The sequence below is a fragment of the Suillus fuscotomentosus genome, assembly GCF_016647785.1.
Source record: "Suillus fuscotomentosus strain FC203 chromosome Unknown F5891scaffold_270, whole genome shotgun sequence".
Lineage (NCBI taxonomy): Eukaryota > Fungi > Basidiomycota > Agaricomycetes > Boletales > Suillaceae > Suillus > Suillus fuscotomentosus.
In genome coordinates, this window is record NW_024539782.1 from 19,385 (window position 1) to 46,251 (window position 26,867).

General features: G+C 48.6%; 4 protein-coding genes across 4 annotated transcripts; all 4 read left to right on the forward strand.

Moving 5' to 3' along the window:
• Positions 1-2,163: 2,163 nt before the first annotated feature.
• On the forward strand, positions 2,164-2,834 carry F5891DRAFT_1201016 (uncharacterized protein; the record flags this gene model as incomplete). The annotated part of the gene is made up of 3 exons (XM_041368859.1): positions 2,164-2,183; positions 2,229-2,404; positions 2,665-2,834. The coding sequence occupies 3 exons, from the start codon at positions 2,164-2,166 to the stop codon at positions 2,832-2,834; spliced, it is 366 nt and encodes a 121-aa protein (XP_041216599.1).
• Positions 2,835-2,949: 115 nt separating this feature from the next.
• Positions 2,950-3,939, forward strand: F5891DRAFT_968519 (uncharacterized protein; the record flags this gene model as incomplete). Its single annotated transcript, XM_041376301.1, has 2 exons — positions 2,950-3,487; positions 3,536-3,939. The coding sequence occupies 2 exons, from the start codon at positions 2,950-2,952 to the stop codon at positions 3,937-3,939; spliced, it is 942 nt and encodes a 313-aa protein (XP_041216600.1).
• Positions 3,940-8,783: 4,844 nt separating this feature from the next.
• On the forward strand, positions 8,784-9,946 carry F5891DRAFT_989044 (uncharacterized protein; the record flags this gene model as incomplete). Its single annotated transcript, XM_041378045.1, has 3 exons — positions 8,784-8,867; positions 8,916-9,033; positions 9,081-9,946. 3 exons carry the CDS (start codon positions 8,784-8,786, stop codon positions 9,944-9,946), a joined length of 1,068 nt encoding a protein of 355 aa, XP_041216601.1.
• A 2,058-nt stretch (positions 9,947-12,004) lies between these two features.
• F5891DRAFT_898238 (uncharacterized protein) lies at positions 12,005-12,474 on the forward strand (the record flags this gene model as incomplete). The annotated part of the gene is made up of 2 exons (XM_041373407.1): positions 12,005-12,242; positions 12,305-12,474. Coding segments are annotated over 2 exons (408 nt in total), but the record flags the coding sequence as incomplete, so codon positions are not given.
• Positions 12,475-26,867: the final 14,393 nt, after the last annotated feature.

Sequence of the window (26,867 nt, forward strand, 5' to 3'; positions counted from 1 at the left end):
GAGCAAGGATCTTCCAAACAATGTCGAGTGTCGAAATCATCGAGGCCAGAAGTCGAACATGCCTATTCATATATATGTTGTGCTACATAGTTAGTACTACTGTAATTTACTAATTCAACGTTTTTTTCATCTCCCATACGACCGTATAGCCGGTCGTATGACCGTATGATGACCCGTACCGTACCGTCGAACATTTTGAATGTATTGACGACATATGGTACGGTACGGGTAGTACCCATAAGCCCGCCGTAAATTGTACGGCCGTAACCGTATACGGTTATGGTGGCCAGCCCTAACTTAGCAGACATCGTAGTTCGTAGGTACAAGTAGTATGTGACATAGGATACATACGCAGTAGGACCAGGCCTGCACTGCATGAATAAAGTTGATTAAACACCATGTACCACCATTGAAATTTGACCTTCTCCAAACTGCAACTCAGATATATCCGTCAGTGTGTGAATATGCGATTGTCCTTCACTCGCTCGTAGGTTGAAAAGAATCCGAGAGGCTAGAACACTGTGGATGACGATCTGCGGACTGGTGACATGATACACAATCAGTTGGTGATGCGGTCGTTCAAGTTAATGTACTCACGAGTCTGTGATGGAAACCCATGTGACCTGTATTCAACAATAAGCACACGGATGGCTGGCCAGGTATACTGCAACGCACCGGAGGAGCCATGGTCAAAATTATGTTAAACGATGATACGACTCGATAGCAGGATGTCAGCACACGTTTGGGCGAACAAAACCATCTTACTCATCAAACAGATCATATATTTTGCTGAGTCGTTGAAGAACGTTCTTTGAAGTAGTCCGATGACATTGCCGTACTTGCTGAATCTGATGTACATCATCAAGCCAAAGAGGACTGATTATGCATGAGCCTAAGAACATTCTTGAAAGACGAGACGCCTGACCCAGTTCGTACAGTAACAGAACAGAGTACTCATAGACGTTATTTCTGCCGCCCACGAAAAGACAGTCGCCCGGATTCGCTGTCCACCTTGCATGAGTATGATTGTCACGAAAATCAAAGATTGCATCACAAACGTATATCAAGTGAGGTCGTGTTTTCGGAATTGAAGATCAAGGTAGTGTCCGATATGATATAAGAGACCGCAGAACACATCTGGCAGTGGTTCAGCACCAAGCCTTTTATAGTGAAAGGTGAACGAAAAACATACGAGGGGAAATACAATAAGGAATGCCAGCAGACGCTTACTGTTCCAGGAAGCGTAAATCCTCGTTATGAGCAAGCCTAGAGGTAAAATGTCAATACCGGGAGCTCATTTAGGACATGACATACCTTCTGCGGCTAGAATGCAGATGATATGCAACACTGCGTAAGGGTTGGATGAGAAAAGTAATGTAACGTAGACTGTGCACGCTAACCGGTGGACGCTTGTCCAAATCTAACACACTACACGAATGTTATAAATATTATTAGGGTATTGAAGGGCTGTAATCACTCACACTTTCACCAGGATAGTACTGTGTTCGAAGCGCACCTATCCATCAGCCGTGAGGGTTGTCACAAAAAGCGAGTCAGAACACGTGTAGCTCACCCGTGAATGTCATCCCAACGGCGAAAAATGGCAAGTATCGTGATACAGTGAACACAAATCGCACGAAATTCCACCTGCGGTGCCAGACCCACTGTGACTTTGGGACAGTCATCAAATAATTCAATAATCAGCGCACTACACGCACCTCTGTCTCCAGGGTAATGAGATAATCAAAAATCTAAGTAAGGACATCAGCATCACATATCTCCGAGTTCAAGTCAGCTAATGCGCTCACTAAAATAGCAAACATTCCAACTGAGTATTCAGTCAGCCACGATATCTGTAAAAACATTAGATATGCTCCGTACCATTGAAGTACTGGGCGTAAGGGTTAATCAGAGTTATTTGGAGCTCGACTCGTTGCGCACCTTAGATGCCTGGATGCCAGCGTCGACGAACAAAGCAGTAGGATCATCCATCATGCGTCAAGTTTGTGGAAAGAAAATCAACACTCTCGTTGTTCGTTCAAGTTACGCCCAAGTTTACTATTTAAGCACACACAACTGACAGCCGCTGTGTTACAATGTTTACAAATTACACCTCAGGCATTACTTTTCGGAACCAATAATGGTCTTTCAGACCCGGTTTCTATGTTGTGGGAAAGTAGTCTGTGAGACCCACCCTCCCGCCATCTATTAATAACACATCCTCCTAGCGTGCACCGCGCACCTCCAGGAAACCCTCGCGCACCTCCAGAAAACCCTCGCACCCTCCAGAAAACCCTCCCGATCCTCCCAGAGAACCTCTCGTACCCCTCCAGAAAACCCTCCAGCCTCTCCCGTGGCTCCAATGCACCGAGCTTGGGAGCCTTACTCCTCCCCGTTTCGCACTGTAAGTTCTTCTCTTCTTTCCCTCACCATGTCTTCCTCGACACCTCGTCGCACTCGGAAAGCTCAACTTGCATTGTTTGGCCTAGGCTCTCACTTTGAGAAAAGATGAGGACACGCAAATGAAGATGTGCATCCAGAGAACGCGTTTGGCTCGTTTAGTAAGCATTTGTTTGTGCCAGCTGGTTGTTCGCAAGCTCATGTCTGGCTCAAACGGCACTCTATTAATAATACATCCTCCTAGCATGCACTGCGCACCTCCAGGGAACCCTCACGTGCATCCAGGAAACCCTCGCGTGCCTCCAGGAAACCCTCGCGTGCCTCCAGGAAACCCTCGCGTGCCTCCAGGAAACCCTCGCGTGCCTCCAGGAAACCCTCGCGTGCCTCCAGGAAACCCTCGCATGCATCCAGAAAACCCTCCTGATCCTCCATAAAACCTCTCGTACCCCTCCAGAAAATCCTCCAGCCTCTCCCATGGCTCCAATGCATCGAGCTTGGGAGCCTTGCTCCTCCCTGTTTCACACTGTAAGTTCTTCTCTTTCCCTCACCATGTCTTCCTCGACGCCTCGTCGCACTCGCAAAGCTCAACTTGCATCTTCTGGCCTAGGCTCTCACTTTGTGAGCCCAAGGAAAGCTCGAGACAAACGGAAAACCCAAACATATGTTGAGCTGCCTGGCGCAGAGATGAAGCGCCGCCGACTTTTAGATGCAATGGAGCGACTTATGAAGTCGCAACATGAGGAACCACACCTGCAGTTATCTGTTCAAGCTGCACCACCTGATACTGTGATTATGGAACACATGGATGCTGACAATCTTGTTGAATTCCACTCTGAAGACGTGGATGAACAACCATCTCTGGAGATCTCAGTAACGTCTGTCAAACGGCGGATCATACCAGACCAACCCACTAATTCACTGTATAAAAACTGGATTGCACTCATACCAACCCTTGTTGATCCGGTACTCCGGTACTTTGGACGAACACAGGGCAAAGCACTGGAAACTATACATCCAGTCATATCTGCATGTGGGGAGCCTTCGTGTACACCGAAACGGACAACAATGATGTGTTTATTTTTCGATCGTCAGCCCATATCTTGCAGTGTTCAAATTTTTGCTGACATTTATTTAGGCTTTACATCTATAGATGTACTAAGTTGTACCTGCTCGACTCTCCAGCAGGTCCTCGTCCACCATGGTCTATTCCCAACCGCGCCTTCACAGCCTCGGATGGCTGTGTCTGTTGACTTGCTTTCATTCTACCGCGCGTTGTTTGAGCGCTCATGTGACGCGATTAACGCACTCGCATCAGCGCTCAAAAATCATTATTCCCGGCGGGGTTACCAGATGACTGATGCCCAGGTAACAATCAGTTACATACTTATATCACTACTGATTCATCAGTGTTTCAGGGCGAAGTTATACAGGACCCCTTCCGCCGAGGCCTCGGCTATGCCGTCCAATGGTATGACATCCTGCAAGTTGAAGTTGAGCGCCAAGTTGAGATGGTCGTTCAACAACATCGTGATCATATAGCAAAGTTTCAAGTGTCCTCTCGAGTCCCAAATTCGCCTTCACTCACTCAATGCGCACCCCTTCTAGTGCAACGGTGTCCTGCTTGCTTTGCAGGTATACTCCATGGTAGATCCACAGATGAAGGAGGTGACATCCACGTTGCAATGGACGGTAATTTCCATCACCGTCATCGACGTGCTGCTGGAGACTGTCCAAATTTCTATGACCCAACCTATTTTCTGCCCAAAAGCTTTGTTGACGCAATTGGGCGCCATATCGACACTCAACGTAAGCGACCTGTGAAGTCTCACGTGCCCCTCGTCCCCAACGAAGCCGTTGACCAATGTGAGAATGCTTATGAGGCTGCTGATGGCAAAAAACAGAAAGCCGCTATGGATAGCTTTGATGACACTGGAATCATGGCCCTTATCTGTCGTCATGACATCCCATTATTTTTTGCCAATATAGACTCACCTGGAGAACAGCAGAAGTATTCAGTAGCTTTACTTCACCACTTCTTTTCATTTCTTCCGCCTGAAGCTACTGTCGTAGCTCTTTACGATATCGGCTGTGTTTTGGCACGAACACTCTCCAAGGTACGTTATGATCCTGGCCGGAACTACTTGCTTACACTATTTACAGTATGACATTCTTCCCATAAGTATCACCTCACGCCTTCGATTTGCAACCACTGCAATGCACGCATATGGGCATGAGTGGGCTTGCCAGCTCGTATATAATCCACGAATATGTGTGGGTCTTGGCTTATCCGATGGCGAAGGGACCGAACGCCTTTGGTCTCGCTTAGTTCGACTGATAGGTGTTGAGCGCACTTCTAGTGTATGTACTCTATTATTTCCATTATGAACTAATTCATTTAAAACACTGCTTAGCGCCAACGCCGTTTATGGCTAATCGATCGGCAAGCAGTGGCTATAGCTTCAGAGATGCGAATTGACCTTGGTGACTGGATCAAACGACGCCTCAGACGGGGCATCAAGGAACAAGGTTCGGCAGCCCAAGACGCGCTAGATCGATGTGGGGTTCCCATTGAAGAATTGCAGTCCGAGTGGTTGCAGCAAAGGCATTCTCAGTTATCTATCCGTGCTCGTAGGTTTTATACATTTTTAATGGCGTGACTATTACTCAATGATATCGCAAGATGCACCCGCCCGCCTCAAGAAGGAGTTGGACACTGTCCTAGCTCTCCAGGCAGATCTGGACACCTCAGACAAAGCATTGCAAACTGCCAGGACGATGTTGGAGAAAGATATGGCTTCAGATGATACTCTAGAGGCTCTCGAAAGTCTAGAGAGGGGACACGATCGCCTGATGAACAAGGTCGAGGCTCTTTACTCTTCATTGAACGTTCATGACAGGTTCCCTGAGCTTCATGGCATCAATCTCGAATTTGTTCGCATCCTTCTATTGGCACGCGATCTCAAGATGAACGTTCGTAAACGTGCAATTGCAAGTTTCTTTGAGTGGGATAAACTTGATCGAGCAGTAGGTGGCGTCCAGCAAGCGTTAGGTAAGATCGTGCTCTTTTGTTAGTCAATGATTAATCAGATTCTTCCAGGCACCAAGCTGCATCAACAGACACGCAAAGCAATTTCAAAGCGTCAGCCTGCACTAATGACCGCTATCAGGAGATTCAACTCCTACTGCGAGCGGCTTGATTCGTTGTATGATACATCCTGGGGGATTCCACTGCCCTCACCCCTTCCCACCAAACTTGCGGAACTACGTTCTGACCCAGGACTGATGGAGGATGTATGGATTACGCCATCTCTTGGAGAGGTTCCACGATGGTTAGACGACACATCCATAAGAGATGGTATTCGTGCACTGCTGAAGCGTGACCGGTGTCGAGAGGAGCAGGTTCGGCTGGGCGTTGAGGCCGATAACTTGTGCCGCTTCTTTGGAAATGAGTTGGCGGCGCTTGAACTTGCCCTTCGGTCGCCGAAGAGTGAGTTAATTATCTTCTCAACTTCCATTTCTCACCCATCCTTAGGTGAGCCTTTCGCTGTTCCATTGCAGCAACGGCATGCCAATTTTATTCGCCTTCAAACACGATGGTCAAATTGCTTAGCTTCTTCAGTACGGTTCACTAACGAAGTCAGCAAGGCAGTGGCCATTGCGACCACCCTCTCAGGAGGCTCGCCAAACATGATGTTTCACTGGATTAATGCTAGCACGCTGGTAGTGCCTGATTCTGAGGGTGGTGATGAACTCCCTATCATTGATCCTGACCATTGCCCCCAAGTCGATTCTGAAAAAGCAGCACTTGCCGATGTCCTGGAGGGTGAGATGGGGGCATTGGAGTTAGATGACGATGACTCAACAAATTATGGGCGCGAAGTTAATGCCGTGATTTGCTGGAACCTTCCTGATGTACGTTTATCTTTATTGTTAGGAATTGACGCTGACATGTCATAGAATCTCCTTGTGGATGACTTCTGCGTCCCATTGCAAGAGCCAGATGTCCTTGACCCTGCTAAAAATTTTGCACGAATACGACCTTCGCACGATGGAATCCCTCGTCTACTGTTTGAGCCGAAAGACATTGGTATACTCAGTTCTCCTACTGCACGCCTCAATGATATATGTATCAATAATTGCGCCATTCTCTTGTGGTACTCTCAGCTGAACACTTCCGCTACACGGTGCGCGATGCTCTCCACTCATGATCTTCCCCGCATTCGTTATAATGCCCCAGACGATATCATCTGGCGCCACACATCGTGGATTCGTTATTGGGAAAAAGATATCTGGGTTCTTCCAATTCATCGTCCGTCAGGCATTGGACACTGGGTGATGTGCATCATCCAGTTGTCGACCAAAGAACTTTACCTTTTTGATAGCATGGGTGATAGGACGCCTTGGCAAAGTGACGTCAAAGTGAGTTTAATTTTAAAGTATCCTTTTCATCTGATTGATTGGCACCTGATATGAAAGCATATAATAAGATTGATTGCTCGGTTCATTGCAATTGCGCGTCAACACGGCCATCATGTTCATATTGATCTCGAAGGGTGGGTGGCTCGACCGTTAAATGTGAGTTGCATGCTTGGCTTTCTTAACTAATCTGACATGATGTATTATTTAGATCAAACGTCTTCAGAATAATGACTTTGATTGTGGCCTATGGGTATTGGCTGCAATATTCGCCGTTGTACGTGGCAGCCACATAACAGGCCTACATGAGCGGGACATGGACAATCTGCGACGCTATATGCGGACTATGGTTCTTGCATTACCAGCTCTCTCGAGTTACAGTAGTACAAGGTCTACATATATGGATTCTTCCCAGTAATCAGTATATCGTCCTCCCTCTGATAATTCAATATCCTTCGCGCTACCCATTGGCGATAGCATTCGGCCATGACCTTGTGTCTTGTGCATGCCTGCAAATTGCTGACACGAGCATGAAGCTCATCCCAACCTGTAACTAACCGCTGACGCACTTCTCGGATCTCCTTCAGAATCTTGGAGATTTCACCCATGCTATACATGGCTGTACGGTGGGTATGTGATTCCCTTTCTGCGCGCAAGTGACGGCCATGCATCACATCCAAGAGGTTTTGCGTGAAACGGTCTTCCTCTGGTGAGTCAGGTGGAGCTGGAGAGTTGTAAGGAGGGGCTTTGTCCCACTGCAAGAGATCGGATTGATCAATCAAGTTGGATCCGGCGAGAGATTGATGAAAAAGATAGGAATCGGGAAGAGAGAAGGTTGAGCATCGGATTAGTGAAGACGTTCGAGGATCATGCAGATCCCCAGATATGATATGAGGCCCACGTCGACCATGACGTTTGGCATATGCACGAGCATTCTGAGCTTGTCGAACAATTTTACCTCTGTAAGACATATGATTAACAAAAACAAATGATTGCAAAATACTGACTGTTCTGACCGAGCATATGATGCTTTATGTCGCCGTGCAGCTGCCGATTTCTCTTCAAATGTGAAGTACTTAGCTTTGCGACCCATAGAGACCAGGCAAGTGGGCAAATGGTTTAAACTGTGTGAAGACCAAACTTGATCTTAAGTTCATATTGCGATGTTATCCTGTTAGTAGGCTGTTACCCATCAGAACGCAATACAGCCATCAAACACGAAGTTCTGGCCTTTATTTTTGCATTAGCATGATCGGGCGTACTGTGGAAGTCGACGACACCAGTCCAGACAGCTTGGCTGGCAGTCAATCCCTGTCCATTTGTCTTTTAAATTCAGTGCGATTTGTATTTTCAATCTCATTGGCTCACCAATCACTCCCGGTGACTCGGAGAAAGTCCTCTGAGCCATACTAGTTAGTATATTTCATATTATGTAATGTGTTGTCACAGTATGACAAATGTCGAAAGTTCAACCAAACCAAATAGACCGATGCTGCTATAGCATCCTCACTATACCATCCTGCGATTTTTGCATCTGCTGCAACCTTTTGTGCATGTAGTTCCACCATACTCGCTTAGTAACAGTCACTGCCTTTGGTGTGCCGGGTGGCGAACGGTGTCGAAAGGTGGAGCTCCAATGTGTCCTCTTTAGTCATGTTGCTTCATGCGGTTTCTAACCTCGTTTCCACAGTGAATCCCATTACCACCCCACAGGAGCCTCAAGAAGGCCTCCCAATAGCCTCAAGAAGGCCTCCCAGTAGCCTCTATGAACCTGGGCAAAACACTTAACCCTCTTGGGCCTACTAACCCGCGTTCATTTAACACTTTTGGTAAGTCGTAGCTTTTTGGCGCTACCCAAATTGAAGGAGGCTTCTCCGAACTTAGCATTCCAAAATTTTCCATGGCCTCTTTTTCACGTTATCGATCAACTGTATCTACATTGCACCTTGTCTGTATCCCGTTGCAGAATGACCGCAACCATATCCCAGTCCTCGCACTTTGTTGACGTTGCCACGCAGACAGACGCGCATTCCTTTACTATCACTCGCCTCGTAAGTCCTTAGTCAGTTTCATATGTGGATTCTACTGATCGCTTCTAGCTTGTGGACACGGCTGTGATGACAGGGGACCCAGAAGTTAGTAGTATCCAAGTCGATGCCGGATGGAAGACCCTCGACGGGATTCCTTGTATCATGGGTGGCCTAACGGCGCTTGTTGGTAAGGTTTGTTGCGTCCTTTTTTCACTGATCTTGACTCTATTTCAGCATCTGTCGGTGGTACCCTGCGTGGGCGTACCCAAACCGAATTCCCTTGGAAAACCCTGCCCAAGGAGCTAGCTCGGCTCGGATGTTGCCTCGTCAACTACCCTAACGAGACTTTGATGCCCGGCGAGACTCGACCTACGCTCTCTCGGAGCAAAGGCGTCCATGATCTGACCCTTCCTCATCGTATCAATCTTGTCAATGCGCTCAAGATGGGCACCCTCACCATTCGAGCCGTGACGAATGATGCTGCTCGCACACGCCTTATGATGTCTACGGACCCAGTTATTATTGGAGAAGCACCCTCACATCGATCGATCTACTCCCGCGGGCGACGTGCGTTTGCTAATGGTGACATTGATTGCAAGGGTCCTCGCCGTCTTGCCTCTCCCCCTTCTACACCTCCCACTTCTACACCACCCACTCGTACTTCTACACCTCCCGCTCGTCCTTCTACACCTCCTGCTCGTCCTTCTACACCTCCCGCTCGTCCTTCTACACGTGCTGCTCGTCCTTCTACATGTGCTGCTCGTCCTGCCACATCACCTACTCATCGTCATGTTCAGGTCTTTGTAGAGATATCCCGCCCGCCACCCCGGCCAGCTTCTAGGGCAGTCTCCAAAGTAATACCACCATCCACCACTCACACCATATCACGCCTGCCACCCTGGCCAGCCTCTAGAGCGGCCTCCAAAGCAATAACACCGTCCATCGCTCACACCACGGATCTCATCCCACCAATCGCTGCCGTCGAGCGGTCTGCATCTTCTTCTGAATATGTTGATGATGAGACTCTAGATGAGGAGTCAGATGCTAGTGAGAGCGATCATCGGCCTGCCAAGCGTCTCAGACGGTATAACAGCAAATAATCGAATATTAATGTTTTCAAATGATGTAGATAGCATGTTAGTACAATAAATCTTTTCGAATTCGTACTTTAATTTCTGACGTGGCAACAGAAGTAGACCCACGGTTTCGTCAATGTTATTTTTAGCCGCAAGATGATATTCATTTCGCGGCCTTTCTGTAGCCTCTTGGACCTCCACTCGGCATATTTGATATCTCGCTGCTTCTACATACAACCATCCTGAGCGCTTATCCACGCTTGATCGCTGATGCCTGTGCAGTTCCCGGTGTCTTGGGTCACACTTACTATTAGTTGTTATCGCTCCAGGAGTTAACATCCGAAATTCAGGATTCAGGAATCTCGTACTCGAGTCGTGATCATCATGATGGGATCCTGCAAATATAGGAGTGCCTGCCGGTGAGTTTCCTGCCTCATCACTCCTTAACTTACTCACAGAATCCCACTAATTTCACTGGTTCTGAACGACATGATTTCACTCATTGTTCGATATTATGTATATTCGCATCACCCTTATGCTCAACGTTATCTGTATTTGCTTGGTTCTGAACCCTCTCGTTAGCCTCTCGCGCCTCCTGAGACCCTCACTCACACTCTCATGAACTTGTCTGTCTTGGTTGGGTATCTGCCGGTAAGTCTCCTGCTTTCACTTCTTAATGTACTCACAGAATAACACTAGCTTCACTGGTTCTGAACAACACGATCGAACCCATTTCAACGGAACCGCCAGCTCGAATATTTGATTGCAAAGTGAGTCATTTGGCATCATGTATAATGTTATTCTCATTCACTTCATTCTGAACCCTCTTGTTAGCCTGTCGAACTCATGAGAGCCTCGCTAGAGCCTCACTAGAGCCTCACTCGCACCCTCATGAACCTGTCGGCCTTGGTTACCTATCCGAACAAATTTCAATGTCTTACGTTTGTTAATTCCGTGCTATTATACCATTCTAACTTGTTTAGTCCGCATCAGCTCAAATCAGCCTCATAAGTATCAGAGCGCTGCTCTTTTTTGTTCGTGCCCCTTCCGATTTCCTATCTGATTCACTCTGCAATATCTTGCGCAAATATTGTACAAGTAAGTCGGCGCCCTCTCACATATTTATTCTGTCATTGACTACATACTGTAGACATGACCCAAAACATCCCAGATGACCTGTCGTCTCCTCACCCGAGCTACATGGGTCTATCCCCCGATACCTTCGATTACATGCAAGAGCAGTTCGGCGGCGGCCGTCGATGCGCAACGCCCCCTGTTGAGCTGACTCCCTCGCGACTCAGGAGTAAGCTCAAAGCTACAGCGCGGGACGTCGGCCTTGTCAAAGGTGCATCTAGCCGCCGCCAGGCCTATCAAAACCGCACTATGGGAACTCAAGATCCCATATCTGCGCTCCCTGGTGCACCAGACCTACCTCATGTGGTGCCAGGTGGCACTTTAACAAGCGAAACGTCATCGCCAATGGTCCACGCGGCTAGTAGTCGCCATGCCTCACCATTTCCTGCCCCAGCGGCCCCTGCACAGCTCCAGGATGTTTTTTTTGGTTCCATGGACCAGCAACGCGCGTGGATAGACTCTAACTCTGACGCTTTTAGCATGATGGGGTCTGAGTCTTTTTTAGCTGGAGGATCGCAAAATCACCTCACCGCACAGGGCATGGAGCGCCTAGCACCTCCACCAAGTTACACTTTTCCTGCGAGTTCGTCGGGTCAACCAATGGCTTCTCGTGCATGCTCACTAGATCCTCATGCTACAGGCCAATACCCTTCTGGCTTTACGGAGGATTTTTCTGGCGAAGCCTCACCGTTCATCCTTCAGCCAGTTCCATCGTCGTCATCATCTCATGATCATCCGCTTCCCCTCCCAACCACAAACGTCATTCCACCAACACCATTCAAGGATGGTGGCAGCCAGACCAACACCACCACCTCGACAAATACTATTGGTACTTTGCTGAGCGGTTCTAGTTCGCAGATGGACTTAGAAGGCTATCCTTCTGCCTCTCATGAACGCTTTCCCGAGGAGCACGAGCCGGTGACCCATCAAGAAGGACTTACGGTTACTGGACGCAGGTCTGCAGAGTTGAATGCAGCACTAGAAGCCGGGTTTGCTGCAGTAGAGCGGTGCTTTCTCGAACTATCTGCATCCACCACGCTCCCTACTTCTCAATTAATCAACTTGTTCCTGAAGAGTCGTGGACGCACCGTAAACGGCACTAATTATTGGAACCTATATGCCAACTACTTCAAAGAGCATGTCCAGACGGAGCTTGCGCGCATCGGCAGAGAAGCTCCCGCTGGAGGTGGCACGCCTAGTAGGTGTCATATTATAACTTGTTGCGCAGGAAGTTAATGTTTCTTATAGGTGCAACCGTGCGGACTCAATGTTACGATAAATTCAAAGAGGTTTATTCTGATTCTTACCAAGATATCCTGCTAATGCACGAGGAGGCATCACTCCTCGGATCTTCGCCTCAAACGATAGCCCAGCGTGGACAGGGGTTCCAAAAACATTATCGAAGAGTGATACAAATAGTATGTTTTTTCACCCGATGTTCTTTCATTCCCTCATGTCGTCATCATAGCTTGAGTCTGCCGCTGTTAAATTTGGCTTTGAAGCGGCTGTCGTTCTCTGCGGCAAAGTGGTCAACGAGGATGGCTCCCTTGGCCATTCGTATAATACACCAGGCGCTGTAGGGGTAAGTTTTTTTGTGCTCTACGTCCCGATGTATACTTAAAGATACAGTTCTGGGAGACACGATGTCGCGCGAGCGATGATGCCATCGTCGGGCATCTCAAGGCGCACGTGTAGTAAGTGTAAAGATAAATTATGTTTATGCTATGACTTACATTGAAACAGTAATAGTACATCTTTGACTGCGGTGGATGATGCCTTCAACGATGGCACCCGCAATGACCCTTCAACCCCAAACTCGACTCTGAACCATGATCGTGACCAATCTCAGGCTCCCGAGGGACGGGATGACGGTTTGAAATGGATCAAACTCGAACTTATTAGACAAGTTGGTACGTTAGAACGTCGCTACTCCTTTCATCCATTTGACCTAAACTACGAATAGCCCAACTGGGGGGCAAGTGCGCCTGGGATAAAAATTTTCCCTGGAAGGGCATGTCCAGCGCCCTTGCTGATGCCAACCTCTGTATCAGAGGCTATCCAGCCCATAAGTGCCTTTTGCCCGGTGAAGCTCACAATGAAAACTCAAGGAACAAGGGCATCGGAGCACTGACGCAGAAGGAAATTGCAGCGCTCGTAGATGGGTTGAAGGCAGGAACTATGCAAGTCATCAAAGTTGACAAGGTGCACCGAGGTGAGTTTCGTCTACGTTATACTATGAACTTTCAGGTTTTAACCTCATATGTAGCGGCCGTGATGGCCTCTGAGAGGCCAGTCATCACTGGCATAGCGCCACCACCTGAATGGTCACATGATGGCGCTCGACGACTATTTGCTAATGGCGATACTGACTATCACGGCCCAGCTCGTCTCCAGCCTAGCGGTGCAGCTACGAAAGTCAAGAAAGCCACTGATAAGGCACCTCAGGCACCTTTTCGACCCTCCAATGATGACGATGACAATGATTTGGGTGACGATCGCCCGGCAGTACCTGCAGCTCCCAAGTTCCGAAAACCTACCATACGATTAGACCTACCTGCACCACTGCCCTTGCGCCCGTTCAAAGTTGTTGTACCGCCAAACCCACGCCAAGTCAAAACTGTTCGAAAGCCGGAATCAGCTGCAGCAGAGAGCGAGGTTATCGAACTGACTTCAACCGAGGAGAAGGCTGTTGAAGAGTCGGATACTGAGTATGAAGAAGCGCGCGGGAAAAAGAGGAAACTAAAGGCCACAAACACGTCGCGTGCGTTGAAGAAGCTAGCTTCATCCGAGGAGAAGACTGACGCTTCAAAAGCGGGGAAGAAAGGGACACGGGCTCAGACGAAACCATGCAAAGTACCTCCCATGCCGACCTCAACAATCTCTCCAACAAAGGGTGGTCCTCTGTCCCCATTGACAGTGGGGTCATCTAGTGTGGTGGCATCACCGGAACCTGGAAGTGAGTACACTTTATTCTAACTTGACTCTATTTGACTCAAGGCTGATAGCTGTGGCGCCAGCACGACTTCGGGATGGACCATCTGATGAGCGGACCAAGGGTAAGCTATGTTCAATCAAATTTTTCTCGTAACATAGCTAATGATTATCTACCCTCCAGTCAAACCGCGCCCAATTGCCAAGGCATCCAAAGGCAAAATGAAGCGTGTTCTTCGCATGGCCTACAGCCAGTCAGATGAATCTGAAGTTGACGAGGGTAAGATTGACGGGGGTAAGATTGACGAGGTCAAGAAGATAGACGTTGTGGTTACCGAGAGTGCTGGTGCCGTCTCCCCTGGCTTAGTCAATGTCTCTGCAGAATCTTTACAGGAAGGCTTGACTGAGGTAATGCATGATGACAGGCCAGCAGGAACCCAGCAGGAACCGCCTCAGATCACCAAACCCATTGAGGATCCTCACGATGCCGCTCGCGACTCTCGTGACCCCCACGACCCTCCACATGACCTACACCAAGTTCATCACAAGCTCCCCATACGTCATGATCCTCGTGATGGTGTCCAGCAAGACCTTCGCAAGGGTAACCCTCCACGCCACCTACAGGAACCTCATCGGGAGGTCACTCCTGACCCTCGCAACGACCCTCGCAACGACCCTCGAGAGGGTGGCCCTCTTCGCAACTCCCACGAGCCTCGTCGTGACCCTCGCGATGCCTTTCATGACACTCGTCAACCTTTTCGCAGTCATTCCCGTGAGCCATGGTACATGCATGACGCCATGCACCGTCGTGAAGTTCATCTGCGTGATGAAAGTCCTATCATTGAGCATGATGCTCTCCACTCCCGTGATGTCTTCTACCACCGTGACTCTCACAATCACCGCTATGCCAGTTTGCAACCTCGCGACTATTATGGACCCAGTGAGCCTCGCACTGACAGCGAGTTCACCACACGGGATACATCCCCGGCCTTAGAGTCCCATTATGCTCACGGTGAGCGTGAACGTGCATACCCAAGCCGATACAGCCCAGTGCTCAGTCCTGACTATGCTCATGAAAGTCGATATGCTCGACGCAATGGCCTTGACGAGCGCCGGGCATTTGGTGGAGGAGCATACCGTGACAGTGGGTACCCTCAAGGTAGAGCTCATAACCAGGATTCTAGATGGACGGACAATGTCCGTAATGTTGCATCTTCATCTTTGGACTACATTCGTCACGACACTGTCCCACGAGCATTTACTCGAGACCCCACCAACCCTCCGCATCCTCCTTCATCATAATCAACTTTTGATATGCCTGTGCTTTTGTCGTTTGTTGGGTTGCTATTTTGGTTCATCTTCTCATGCTTACTTCGTCTTTTTACGGTGATAACTTACTATGGTGGTTTGCTCATCCTACACTTGACCTGTCCCTTTCGTACCCTAGTACTTATGTAGCTATCCATGCAGTTTTAACGATTTCCTCTTGTTTCGACAATGTCAGTATAGCAGCTCCAATGCCCGCTCTTGTTTGCTTCACAACATGTTCGAAACCGCCATGAAACTTAAAGATAACGATACTGCGATGTGATATGTTTTATTAAAATGTGACATTCATAACATAAATACAACGCAAAAAGGAAGAAAAAAAACATAACATACAATAAAGGGCGGGGAAAAACATAACATATTGTCGTATGTGCGAGAAGCACAAGGGGCTCCAAATCATGTTGACTCGGATAAGCGGCGAGACTCTCAATGATGTGATGAAAACATAACATAAGTATGAGTGACAAACATAGGGAATATAAAAGGCGAGGGGACAGCATAAGGTATGATGTATCGTCGGAGGAGCATAAGAGGCTCCAAATCATGTTGACTCGGATAAGCGGCGAGACTCTCAATGACGTGATGAAAACATAACATAAGTATGAGTGACAAACATAGGGAATATAAAAGGCGAGGGGACAGCGTAAGGTATGATGTATCGTCAGAGGAGCACAAGAGGCTCCAAATCATGTTGATACACGGCGAGACTCTCGATGACGTAGTGGAGGTTCAGCACCGTGATCTGCAATAATCGGAGCCAACCCTCCAATGAGGCCCACGAGGGTACACTTATTACTCTTAAGGAATTGGGGGAGACCCTCCAGGGAGAGGGATGTCTCAGAGACGTGTTGTGTCATACAGGAAAACTGGGTCTGACAGACCGTGAGAAGCACTAGAAAGTGCTGCCAAGGGTGACAAATTACACATTGGCAGTTTCATGCTAAGATACGCCAAGTGTTGCAACACGGATCAACGCCCATGTCTATCAGTAGAGGGATCAAGGGAGATTGTGATACGAGTGACAAGGCTGTGGAACTCAGATCAAGGAACAAACAAACCCATGCCAGTAGCACACCGCAGCAGGAGTATTTTACGTAAACTTCGTTGTTTCGATGTCATTTTAAATACGGTGATGAATCTAGTGACCTGTTACTCGGAAATTGTTCGGCTCCCACAGCAAGGTACGAGCAAAAACTCAGTGAAGACCTCGCTCACCGCATAGACCTCACATAATAAGTCCATTGCTCTTTTTCTTGCGAATGAGATACAGAGCATTGTAACTGCACTCCCTCTGATATTGGTAGTATATATTGGTTCAGTATGTCCTGTTGAGTGTATCCTAGCTATTATTTATTGTGCAAGCCTGCTGTACGCAGAGTGAGGTTTGGGCTGGCCATGTTGATATTTTGAAATTACCAAATTAGGCCATATTCTGAGCGGTAGTGACCGCTTCGGGCAATTTTCTAGTGATGAAATCAATATGTCCATAGTTTGATCCTTATTTTTTTCCGCAAGGTCTCAGCTAATTGAATCCATTTGTCGTTTATTCGAAGAATGCAGAGCCGTAAGTACTTGAAGGATATCTGAGTTGAGTATTTTCCGGAGGTACTACTTACTAATTATTAGAGTCGACAAGGTTTCTGAGGTCTTTTTACGTTACACTGCTGGTACCTTGTTTCCGTCACGGCTTGGCAGCCTAACGGTGGCGGAGTGGTAATAGGTCGCTACATACTCTGTGCATTTATCGAATTTTTTTAGCCTAGGGAGCAAATGGAATGCATGTGGTAGGAGGCCACCATGTTTACTTAATTGTTGTGGAACACCACAGCCACAATTGTCAGTTGAGAGTGACCTTGTATAAACAAGGTGACTATGCGGCATAAGCATGGCTAGTCGTTTCGAACGAGTCGACCTCACCGCTTCTTGTTGCTGCGAGCTTGGTCGTCGGCACAAATGGGATTAGCCTACTCACCTCTAAATTGCATGACAATTCGATGTGCGACGTGCGCACTTTGAGCGTCCCTATATGATGGATGCTTCGACTACTGCGTCTACATCAACAAGGGAACCATCCTCTCTCCCAACTACTCCTCCCGAAGACTCGATTGTGTCACCACCCGCAAGTCCCATTCCTAGACTTCGCCCCATCAAACGTACCACTCAACATGTTTCTTCAAGTTCGAGTGCTCATGTTCCTTCTGCACTCACTCTACCTCCTGCACGAGCATTGACTCCTACTGACTATTTGCTGAAGCTCGCATCAGTTTCCACTATGTCCCTTAGCGTAGTGTCCAAAAAGCGCCCATCTGCGGAGTTTCTGGCTGATAGCGACAACCCACTGACTGACGCGGAATTAGTTGCTCCTCTTCCAGCAAAACGTTAAAAACCGGGCAAGCGGGCCAAGGCAGGTGAGAGCAGCAAGAGCGTTGGTAAGAAACGCAAGGGCCGAAAGTAACTTGGCGTTCTCTGGTACGACGTTCCTTGTTCCTTGCATACTAGTCTGACTGTTTGAAAACTAGTTCACCACTCGATTCTACCGTATCACGATTTCGCATGTCCCGCAGGAACGCCGCATTCACTGGCTCTATTTTCGTTTGCTTTCGCATTGCTGTCTGTTGCTGTCCGCACGCCATCACTCGCTGTTTTTCCATTTGTATTGCTGTCGTGTCATTGTATCATTTGGACCTTTCTCGTCGCTCGGCGCCTTAGAGTTTCAATCATGCATGTTGTAGATTTCTGTAATGCACGCCATGTGGTATTAAAATGACATGATGTGCTTATCCCTGGAATATCAGTCTGGTAGTGCATACTTACAAGCGTCCCGGCAGTTCTAAAGGCTTCGCAATGACTAGCACATGATGAGAAACCAGCATACATTCAGCATATGATGAGTGATTGATCCTCAATAGCAATTCCCGATCTATGCATATACGACCCGTCATGATGGGCAGGCCTAGGTCACCCTGCTAGGGCTGTTGACCCGGAATGGTATGTCATGAAATGACCTTCGCTTGCCATAGATAGGTTTTGAATGCTACGACGCCTGTTGAACGTTGAACGCTGATTTCCGATAAGTGACTTCAAGTTGAATGCATTTATTTCCTTCATGGTAGGGGGTCTGACTCGTGAATGTCAGAGATCTGGCCAGTCTGGGACGTTCGGCAAACGCGGCTGACCCGGGCTGAGTTCGAATTGTATTTGCTTGCGTTGTGACAATTCCAAAGCTGCCCGCCATCGCGCCTGCTGTCAGCAGTGGGTGTGCCTGTCGTAGATGGCTGCCGACGCACCCACCAGTCAACCCACCACATGCAGTTGGCATGCTATGTTCGTGCTCCAATCAAAATGGACCATATCATGGTAACTCATCACCCATCCTGCCTCATCTCTCTCGCCTGTCTTTCCTCCTCGCCCAACTTGTCTCTTACCCGCCCCCGCCCACATACTCTTGATAGCGCTTATCACAATGTCTTCCTTGCAACAGGCGGATGTCGCATTCCTGGCCAGATTGGTAATTTTGCAGGTGTGTTTCAATAGCTTTGCTCTAAGTACGTGATCGTATCATTCCCAAGTTCTTAGTACACTAACTGGTATCCTCCGCACCATCTCGCACCCCTCTCGTGCATCCGTTACATCCTCTGATGCATCCTCTGTCGCACCCTCCGTCACATTCTCTCGCACCTCTGTTGCACTTCTGTCATACCTCTGTCTGTCACACCCTCTCGCACCTCTAGGCTCTGTCGAATCCTCTCGTACCTCTGTCGCACTGTAAGGAAGGCTTCGCCTTTAGCGCTGCTGGACGCTCGAGTGAGGCCTTGCTAGATCGCTTGATATGCATTAGAAGGCCTTATAAGATCACACGTGTGATATGTACTTTGAAAGGCCTCGGGAGGCAATGCATTAGTAGAGTACAGTATCAAAATACATTTGTATGAATTTTTATTGAGTTGAACAGATGGCCGACATCCATGACAGGCACTGATGTCACCGAGCGCAGTGTGATCGGCCTGCAAGAGATCACAAAGGGCGGGTCACGACTCACAATGGACGGGTCACACTGGTATTGCAAACGTGACCAAATATAATCAGAACTCCGAATTTAGCTCCGCACGCGTCAGCCGCAGCCCCAGACCAGTGGCCGTTTCCTGGATGTCCTCGGGTAAACAGGTGAATTATAAATTCCTCAATTGAAAACCAACCTCTCGTCACTGTTGTATCAGGAAACTCGGCATCCTTGCTCACAATACTCGGACCGCCATTATTTTGTCATCGTTTTATACGTGGCCAAGATCAATATTCGGGTTCACCAGCGCATATATAACAGATCACTGAGTATGATATTGCTTTCGAGTCCGAGTCAGTATGGCCGCTGCATCCTTGTTGACAATTCTCCTCCTGGCCTTGTCAATCACGGGGTCGCCCGTTGAAGTCAACAATTCCCCCATCACCCTCCCCATTGCCAGGAGGCTAAGTGTCCTCAATGGTACCATTAATGCCTTGGAGCATGATAAAACTCGCGTGGCGGCTTTCAGGCTCAAGGACTACAACTTGAAGCACGACAGCCACAGCATTCCTATAGCCAACCTTGGTACTGTATACTACGTGGCAGTTGGCATTGGTAGCCCCGCCACAACTTGTAAGTTCAACACTGAGGAAATATGCGGCTGCTGATGTATTATTGAAGACTACTTGATCGTCGATACCGGTACCTCGAACACATGGATTGGCGCCCGCACACCGTACGTGCCGACTAGCACCAGCGCCACCACTGATGAATATGTGACGGTCACCTACGGTGCCGGCTCCTTCTCTGGTATGACATACAAAGATATCACAAGTTGTTGAAGATACCCATGATTATCTATAGGAATTGAGTACACAGACACCTTCGATTTCGGTAATGGGCTCACCATCGCCCAACAGTGGATTGGTGTTGCTACTGAGACATCGGGCAACTTCGGCGAAGCTGACGGCATCCTTGGCCTCGGGCCTGTGGACTTGACACGGGGTTCCCTAACAGAAGACCCGGATATATTGGTCCCGACTGTCACTGACAACCTGCATCGCCAAGGTACCATTCATCTTGAGGTTGTTGGTATCTCTTTCGAGCCCACCACTTCAACGCAGTCAATGGTCAATGGACAGCTCACCTTCGGTGGAACTGTCCGTAACAAGCACGGTCCCATTACGTACACGTAAGCTACCTCAGCTCCTAGATCAATCCAGGCTGATAGTAATCGTTTTGTTTCAGTCCTCGCACTACCACCACTCCTGCATCGAAGTATTGGGGCATCGACCAGAGCATTTCCTACGGCTCCACGACGATCTTGTCTTCCACTGCCGGTATTGTCGATGTTGGAACCACCTTTATTCACATTGCTACAGGTGTGTATCTCGAGTGCAACGAGTAATCATGGTTTAATCGTTAGATAGATGCCTTCGACCAGTACCAGTCTTTAACAGGTGGTATCCTAGATGCGGCGACTGGTCTTCTCCTCATTTCCTCTACCCAATACGGAGCCCTCCAGAACCTGAACTTCAATATTGGCGGCGTACGCCATTTCCGTCAGCTCTCACATCCCTTGTTTACCATTTGCACAGGCAACCTTCTCTCTCACCCCTAACGGCCAAATCTGGCCTCGTATTCTAAACACTTACATTGGTGGTAGTAGCGACGCCATATATCTCGTCGTTAACGACCTTGGTACGCCAAGTGGCAAAGGGTTTGACTTTGTTAATGGCTACCCATTCACCGAGCGCTTCTACTGTATATTCGATACCTCTCGCTCCCGCGTCGGGTTTGCCCCAACCTCGTACACCGATGCCACCACCAACTAAAACAGGGCTGTTCAAGCACCCAAAAGGTCGGGTTTCAGATAGTATACGGATTTGAAGGTTGTATGGAATCTTCTCAAGTAGCTATGGAGGTCAGTTGGGTTTGCGTATGATGAACAATAGTATCATATCTACTACTTAGAATGTCTAAAATGGTGAAATGCCAATCTCGTCATCATTTTCAACTTGCTGTCACGGTTCTAGTCACCTGGAGGGAGGACATGGCAGCCATAGACTGGGAGCTCTCAGATTCGACTACATTTACAGAGAACATTACAGACGCTAATATTACATTGACTCGGATGTCAGTTTTGGTGCCGTATCTAGTTGCTGGTGACCAGAACCACAGTCAGCCAGGTTCCTGGCAGATAGAGAGGCGCTAAAACTCACTAAATAGACCTGGCGTTCATTCGAGAAAGTCCTTCTCGGTCAGAATGCGGCCATTGAGCATCTTTCCGAAATGAGTTGGTAGATACCCCATGCCTTTTCTTCTCATCTCGAACAACTTCCTCAATGGAGGAAGCTGGGATCGCTCGAACATGCATGATAGTCTCGCAAAAGGGCGATTGTCTATCTTGATGAACCCATCGTTGTCGGCTACCAAATCCTCTCCCTTCAAATCCGGCGCATTGAGTCCTAAGAAGCTGCAAGTGTGCAGATACATGTCGTAATCGGAGAAATAGAGCTGGGCCGCAAAAAGATTGAGCTGGCAAATCAGCGGTTGCGATGGTGTCACCCGTGGGGCCGAAGGAACACAATAGAGTTGAAGGTTGTCGCATGCCTGCATTGTTTGTATGATGCGAGGAGTGTAGACACACAGGTGAACTACCTTGCTCGTGCGGATATCAGGTGGTAGTTCGTTCACTTCATCCGGGCTCATGACTACCAGCATTGGGTGGCCAACGTTACTGGATACAATCCAGTTGACGGGCCGCAGATAATCATCCACTTTTTGGGTACCAGAGTTGACCGTATGAGCGAAGTCGCGGGTGACTAAAACATTGTGTGCCCACTGATCGCGCTCATCAAATTCAGCAGTAGTGTCAACAAGGCTGGATAGCACTTGAATGAACGCGGGAGAATCTGCGGCAATTTGGCCAAACTTCACGAATTGATGAACGTGTGCATGCATGTTCGGCTTTGCGGGTTCGACCTTGGGCGGTCTTTCCACTTGACGTTCTCTCTCTACCTCATGGATCACCTCCCTTTCTTGTTCCTCGTCCATGCTCCTTTTGTGAACTGATAGAATTCCGAGCTCCTCGCACTTCCTTTGGATGTCTGAATCGAAACCCTGCGATACCTCGGAAGAACTGCGTGGCGCATACAATTCCTCCAATGAACGTTCCTCTGGCTGCAACCAGGCTGTCTCTAGGGTAGAAATTGAAGCGGTAGAGGTGTGCGAGAATTGAGTCCATGCGGAATGCCGTGTATTGAAATCTGATCGTTGTTGGATCCAGGATAGTGTGCGCATCTCAATATCATTGCAAGTTTCAAGCATCGCCCAGTGCAAGATATCTGACACATTGACAGGGTCGTCATCAGCTTTCTGAGTTGCCGAACGAATGCTCCGGTCAACCTCAGCTGGAGCGAAGAACATGACTGATTGCCCATTGCCCAGCTTGCGCATTCGCATACATCCTTTATCATCAATAATTCATATCAAAACCGACATGCACGACCTCTGGAATCACGAACCTTGCATTAGGCGATCCTTCGTAACTTTGGGGCCAAGCGTGACAGCAGCTCGGAAACCGTGAGGCAGCTTGACGTCTGTTCCCCTCGTATGGGCATCGTCTAAATACACTACGCATTGGTCAAGCTGCTGTGCGAAAGGGGACGACACAAGGGGCTCGATCCTCCCATCCAGACTGACAACAACGAGTTCATCGTCGTCATTCACGAAGACAGCAGCTTTGGCGTTGGAAGTGGCTCTAAGCCATGCTTCGGCCAACTCTTTATTCCTCAATTCCAGCATCTGCGCCCCCACATCTAGGAGCACGCGGACCTCGGGGTTTTTTGTGACGAGAGTATTAATGAAGTTATGCACGCTTTGGCCGGGTGGTATGCCTTCGTAGTGATCATTTTCCGGGCGCAGAAGAAAGGCTAGGACTCGAGCATTCGTGCTGCGTTGGTAGTCAAGGTCGCGCTGCACAATTGAGCTTGGTAGCAGATATCGATTGTCATTTGTACCAGAAAAGCCGGTTGTGAGATGATTCTTTTCTTGGGCGAGATCCCATCCGGAGCAGGTGAGCTTACTGGGGAAACCCTTGGCTTCCTTGGGGAAAACAACTCGAGACAGGTAAAAATCTATAACTGCCTTGTTGGTTGCGAACAGTTGCCGAAGGTCATTTAGCTGGTCTGTGGATTCCGTGTTGATTCCATTAAGGCGCCGTAGACTTTCTGGGACGGAGGGAAGTCCAATTACCCAGGATTCATACTCGAGAGCAGGATTGTCCTGCTTCAGCAGGAGCTCGAAGCATAACATCAACTGCTGGAGTGTGAGGCCCGCATAGTAGTATGATAGGGACGTAAGAGTGACAGCAACATCTGGATGGCCGAATTCTGCCCGCAGCGAGGGCATGTCTTTAGCGCGGAATGGAACAGCTAACATCGTTCGTTGGGGGGCAAGGCCATAGTCCACGCGCCAGCGACGTTCCCTGAGGGCATACACCAAGACACCACATGCTAGTAGTCCACGCAAAACTAAAAGACCAGGCCAGACAGTGGTGTCTCTATAGTGCTCCGTCACCAAGCTGGTATCGATGTTGGATACATTCTCAGTTGCAATGAACTGGTGGACTGCTTGTTTGATGCGGTCAGGAGCTTGATCGAAGCTGATGTTGTCAAGTGCCCCGCTGTGAATGACATCCTGTGCGATCCATTGGACCAGTTCTTCGCCTGCTGTGGGGTGCAGAACTCGAATGAAGGGGAATGCACCGTGCTTGCGAATAGACACTTCTGAGTGATAGGGAAATTTACTGATGAGTCGAGTAGCGTGCTTTGTGACAAGACTCAACACTTGTTGCGTAGTCGTCCACCTGTCAGGATGCCCCTGAAGCGACCTTTGCAGGCCGACGGTGTACACCAGTTGGTAGCGAACGTGTAAAATTTCATCACTTTCGTCTAGGATATCGCGTGTATGATTATCGAGCCACAGCTGAGTCTGCAGTATATCTTCAGCAGCTTCAGACTGGAGTAGCTGACGGTCAACGGCCATCAACTGGAATGACAGGATATGATCTGGTTGCACGAGCAAGATGCCCTTGGTGTCTATGCATTCTTGCATCAGGTTACGATACATTTGAACCTTCGATGAATCGATGGAAAGAGAGCGGGAGAATGGAATATAGAAGATGCGTCTCTGCGCAAGGCCGCTTAGTCGTTCAACCAGGAGCTGGAACATTTGAGTAGACAACGACTTCAGCACGATTACTCGAACCAGTTTATGGCCGTCGGAAAGCGCAGCTGCTGCGAGAGGAACGATCACATAGGATTTCCCTTCGCCCATGTTCAGTTGGAGAGAAGTATTTCGCCCCTCGTGGGGTGCTATCATCTCCCGCGCAACCTTCATTTGAACAGGCCGTGCCAAGAACTGACTCTCAATCTGCAACACTTATCGTCAACAGTCGTGAATGAACGACTTCTCTCTGAAGCTTACCTGTATGAGAAGCCAATCCGGGTACAGCTGCGAATCAGATCGCTCGCATTCTTCATTGTCCAATTCCTTGAAAAATTCGCCCCAGTTCTTGCTAGCGGCAAATATAAACAGCCTTCTCGAACGTTGCAGTCGTAAAAGCATCTGCGACAGGGAGACAAGAGCTGTATGCCACTCCGTCTCCAAACGACATCCCGATGCAGAAGCCATGCGAGCGAAGAGGAGATTTGGTGTGACTCGAGGCCACAATCCAGCATTGTATAACGCATTCTCGGCGGGAGAGACAGGGGAGAGGATGCGTACGATAGATTCGAGTGCATCTTGGAATTGCAGGCGATGAAGAGAATGGTACTCTCGCAGTACTTCCATCGTGTATGGCGCAGAATATGGTAAGGCAACAATCTTTTCTTCGCAAAATACCAGCCTGCTCTGGTCCAGATCATTGGCGTAGTTACGGCGGAACTTGTTGCTTGCTCGGTCGCGAAAGCCGTTGATAAGCTGCTGCAACTTCGCTGTGACTATGGTGTCTGGAGATACCAAATCTCCAAAAAATATAAAATATAAAATATAAAAATATAAAAATAAATAAAATACCAAATCTCTCTGATCGGAATTGGGCAGAACATAGGAAGACCCATTCATGCATATAACAGGCGGATTTCTAGCGAAGAGGTGATTGGCATTAACGAATGAGGCTGGTGAAGCAACAACCGAACTTTGAAGGTGGGGATCAAGATCGTATTGTGAGGGTAGTTTCGACGGGGCATGAGTGGCATGGAACGAGTTGAGGGTCTCTTGCAGGACATCCAAGTGTTGCTTCAGACAATGGTTTGCCCAACAGCTGCGGTATAGTGGGCGAAGTTCCCCCAACAGTTCGTTGAGATCGTAGCAGTTCGCTTGCAGCGTATTCAGAGCCGGAGGATTTTCGCGCGGCCAAGCATCCTGAACGGTATGAAGAATGAGATCCTTTTCAGAACGACGCCTATCTTCAAAAGCTGAATAACGACGTATCCCAAGAGCCTTTTCATCTTCCCCTCTCCTTGCAGGTAGGTATCTCTCTTGGCTGGTCTCATAGTCTTTGACACACGAACTGATGATGCTGTCCAACACTACACTGGAAGGCATAAAACCATCCGAGAGATTATACGACGCAAACTCCGGTGGGTCACCCAGGGTGCGAATGTTGGGAACAGTAGCGAAGGCTAGGAGTGTTGGGACGAGTGCATGCTCATCCAACAAGCCATACGACACTGAAGCTAGGGTGAAGACGAGCTGGAATGTATCGTCCTTCGTAGCACTGCGACAGTGGTCATATGCAGAAAGGAAGATGTGGTGGAATGGCTGAAGCCAAGATTTGGAATATTGCAAGCTGAACGATGGTTCACCAATGCCCTGGACGTTCTTCCACCGAGTCAACAAACTGAGGATATTCTGTTGCACCGGAAGTTCGTGTGGCCACTGGAGTGTCATGAAGGCGGTATTAAACGCCCTCTCTTCTGCATTTTTATCGGGTACATCGCGTGAAGCATAGACGACATCTGTGTCACTGAGGAGAATTGGAAGAGAAAACTGGTCAGGGTAGACCGCAGAGGCACGGATGGATGCACGCTCGAGAAGGTGGTTGGTGAATGGAGGAAGATGAAATGTAAGACTGAGGTCTGAAGACCCTTCGGAGAAAGCTGCAAGTTGCTTGCCGTACTCCATAATAGATTTTGCAGCTGGATGGAAACCGTGGTGTTGTGCGAGGGGTGAAAGACACGACCATGAGACTGTCTGCATCTTCTGAAGATGTGTGGGATACCATACGCGCATGGTTGACAACGAACTGATCTCGCGCAAAAGATATATATCGCGAGGGTGAACCTTCATAAAAGACCGGCAAGCCGCAGAATGCATGAGATGCAACGCTTCCTCTGTTCCTGTTCGACCCGTCAGGGGATCAGGGAGACAGCTGCTAGTAACAGCGTGGAGAAGTGCTTGATAGAGCTTGTTCGTCAGACCTACACGCCCAGTAAGACAGCATAGATCTGTGTCAACCCTGTACAAGTGATACGCCACTCGGGG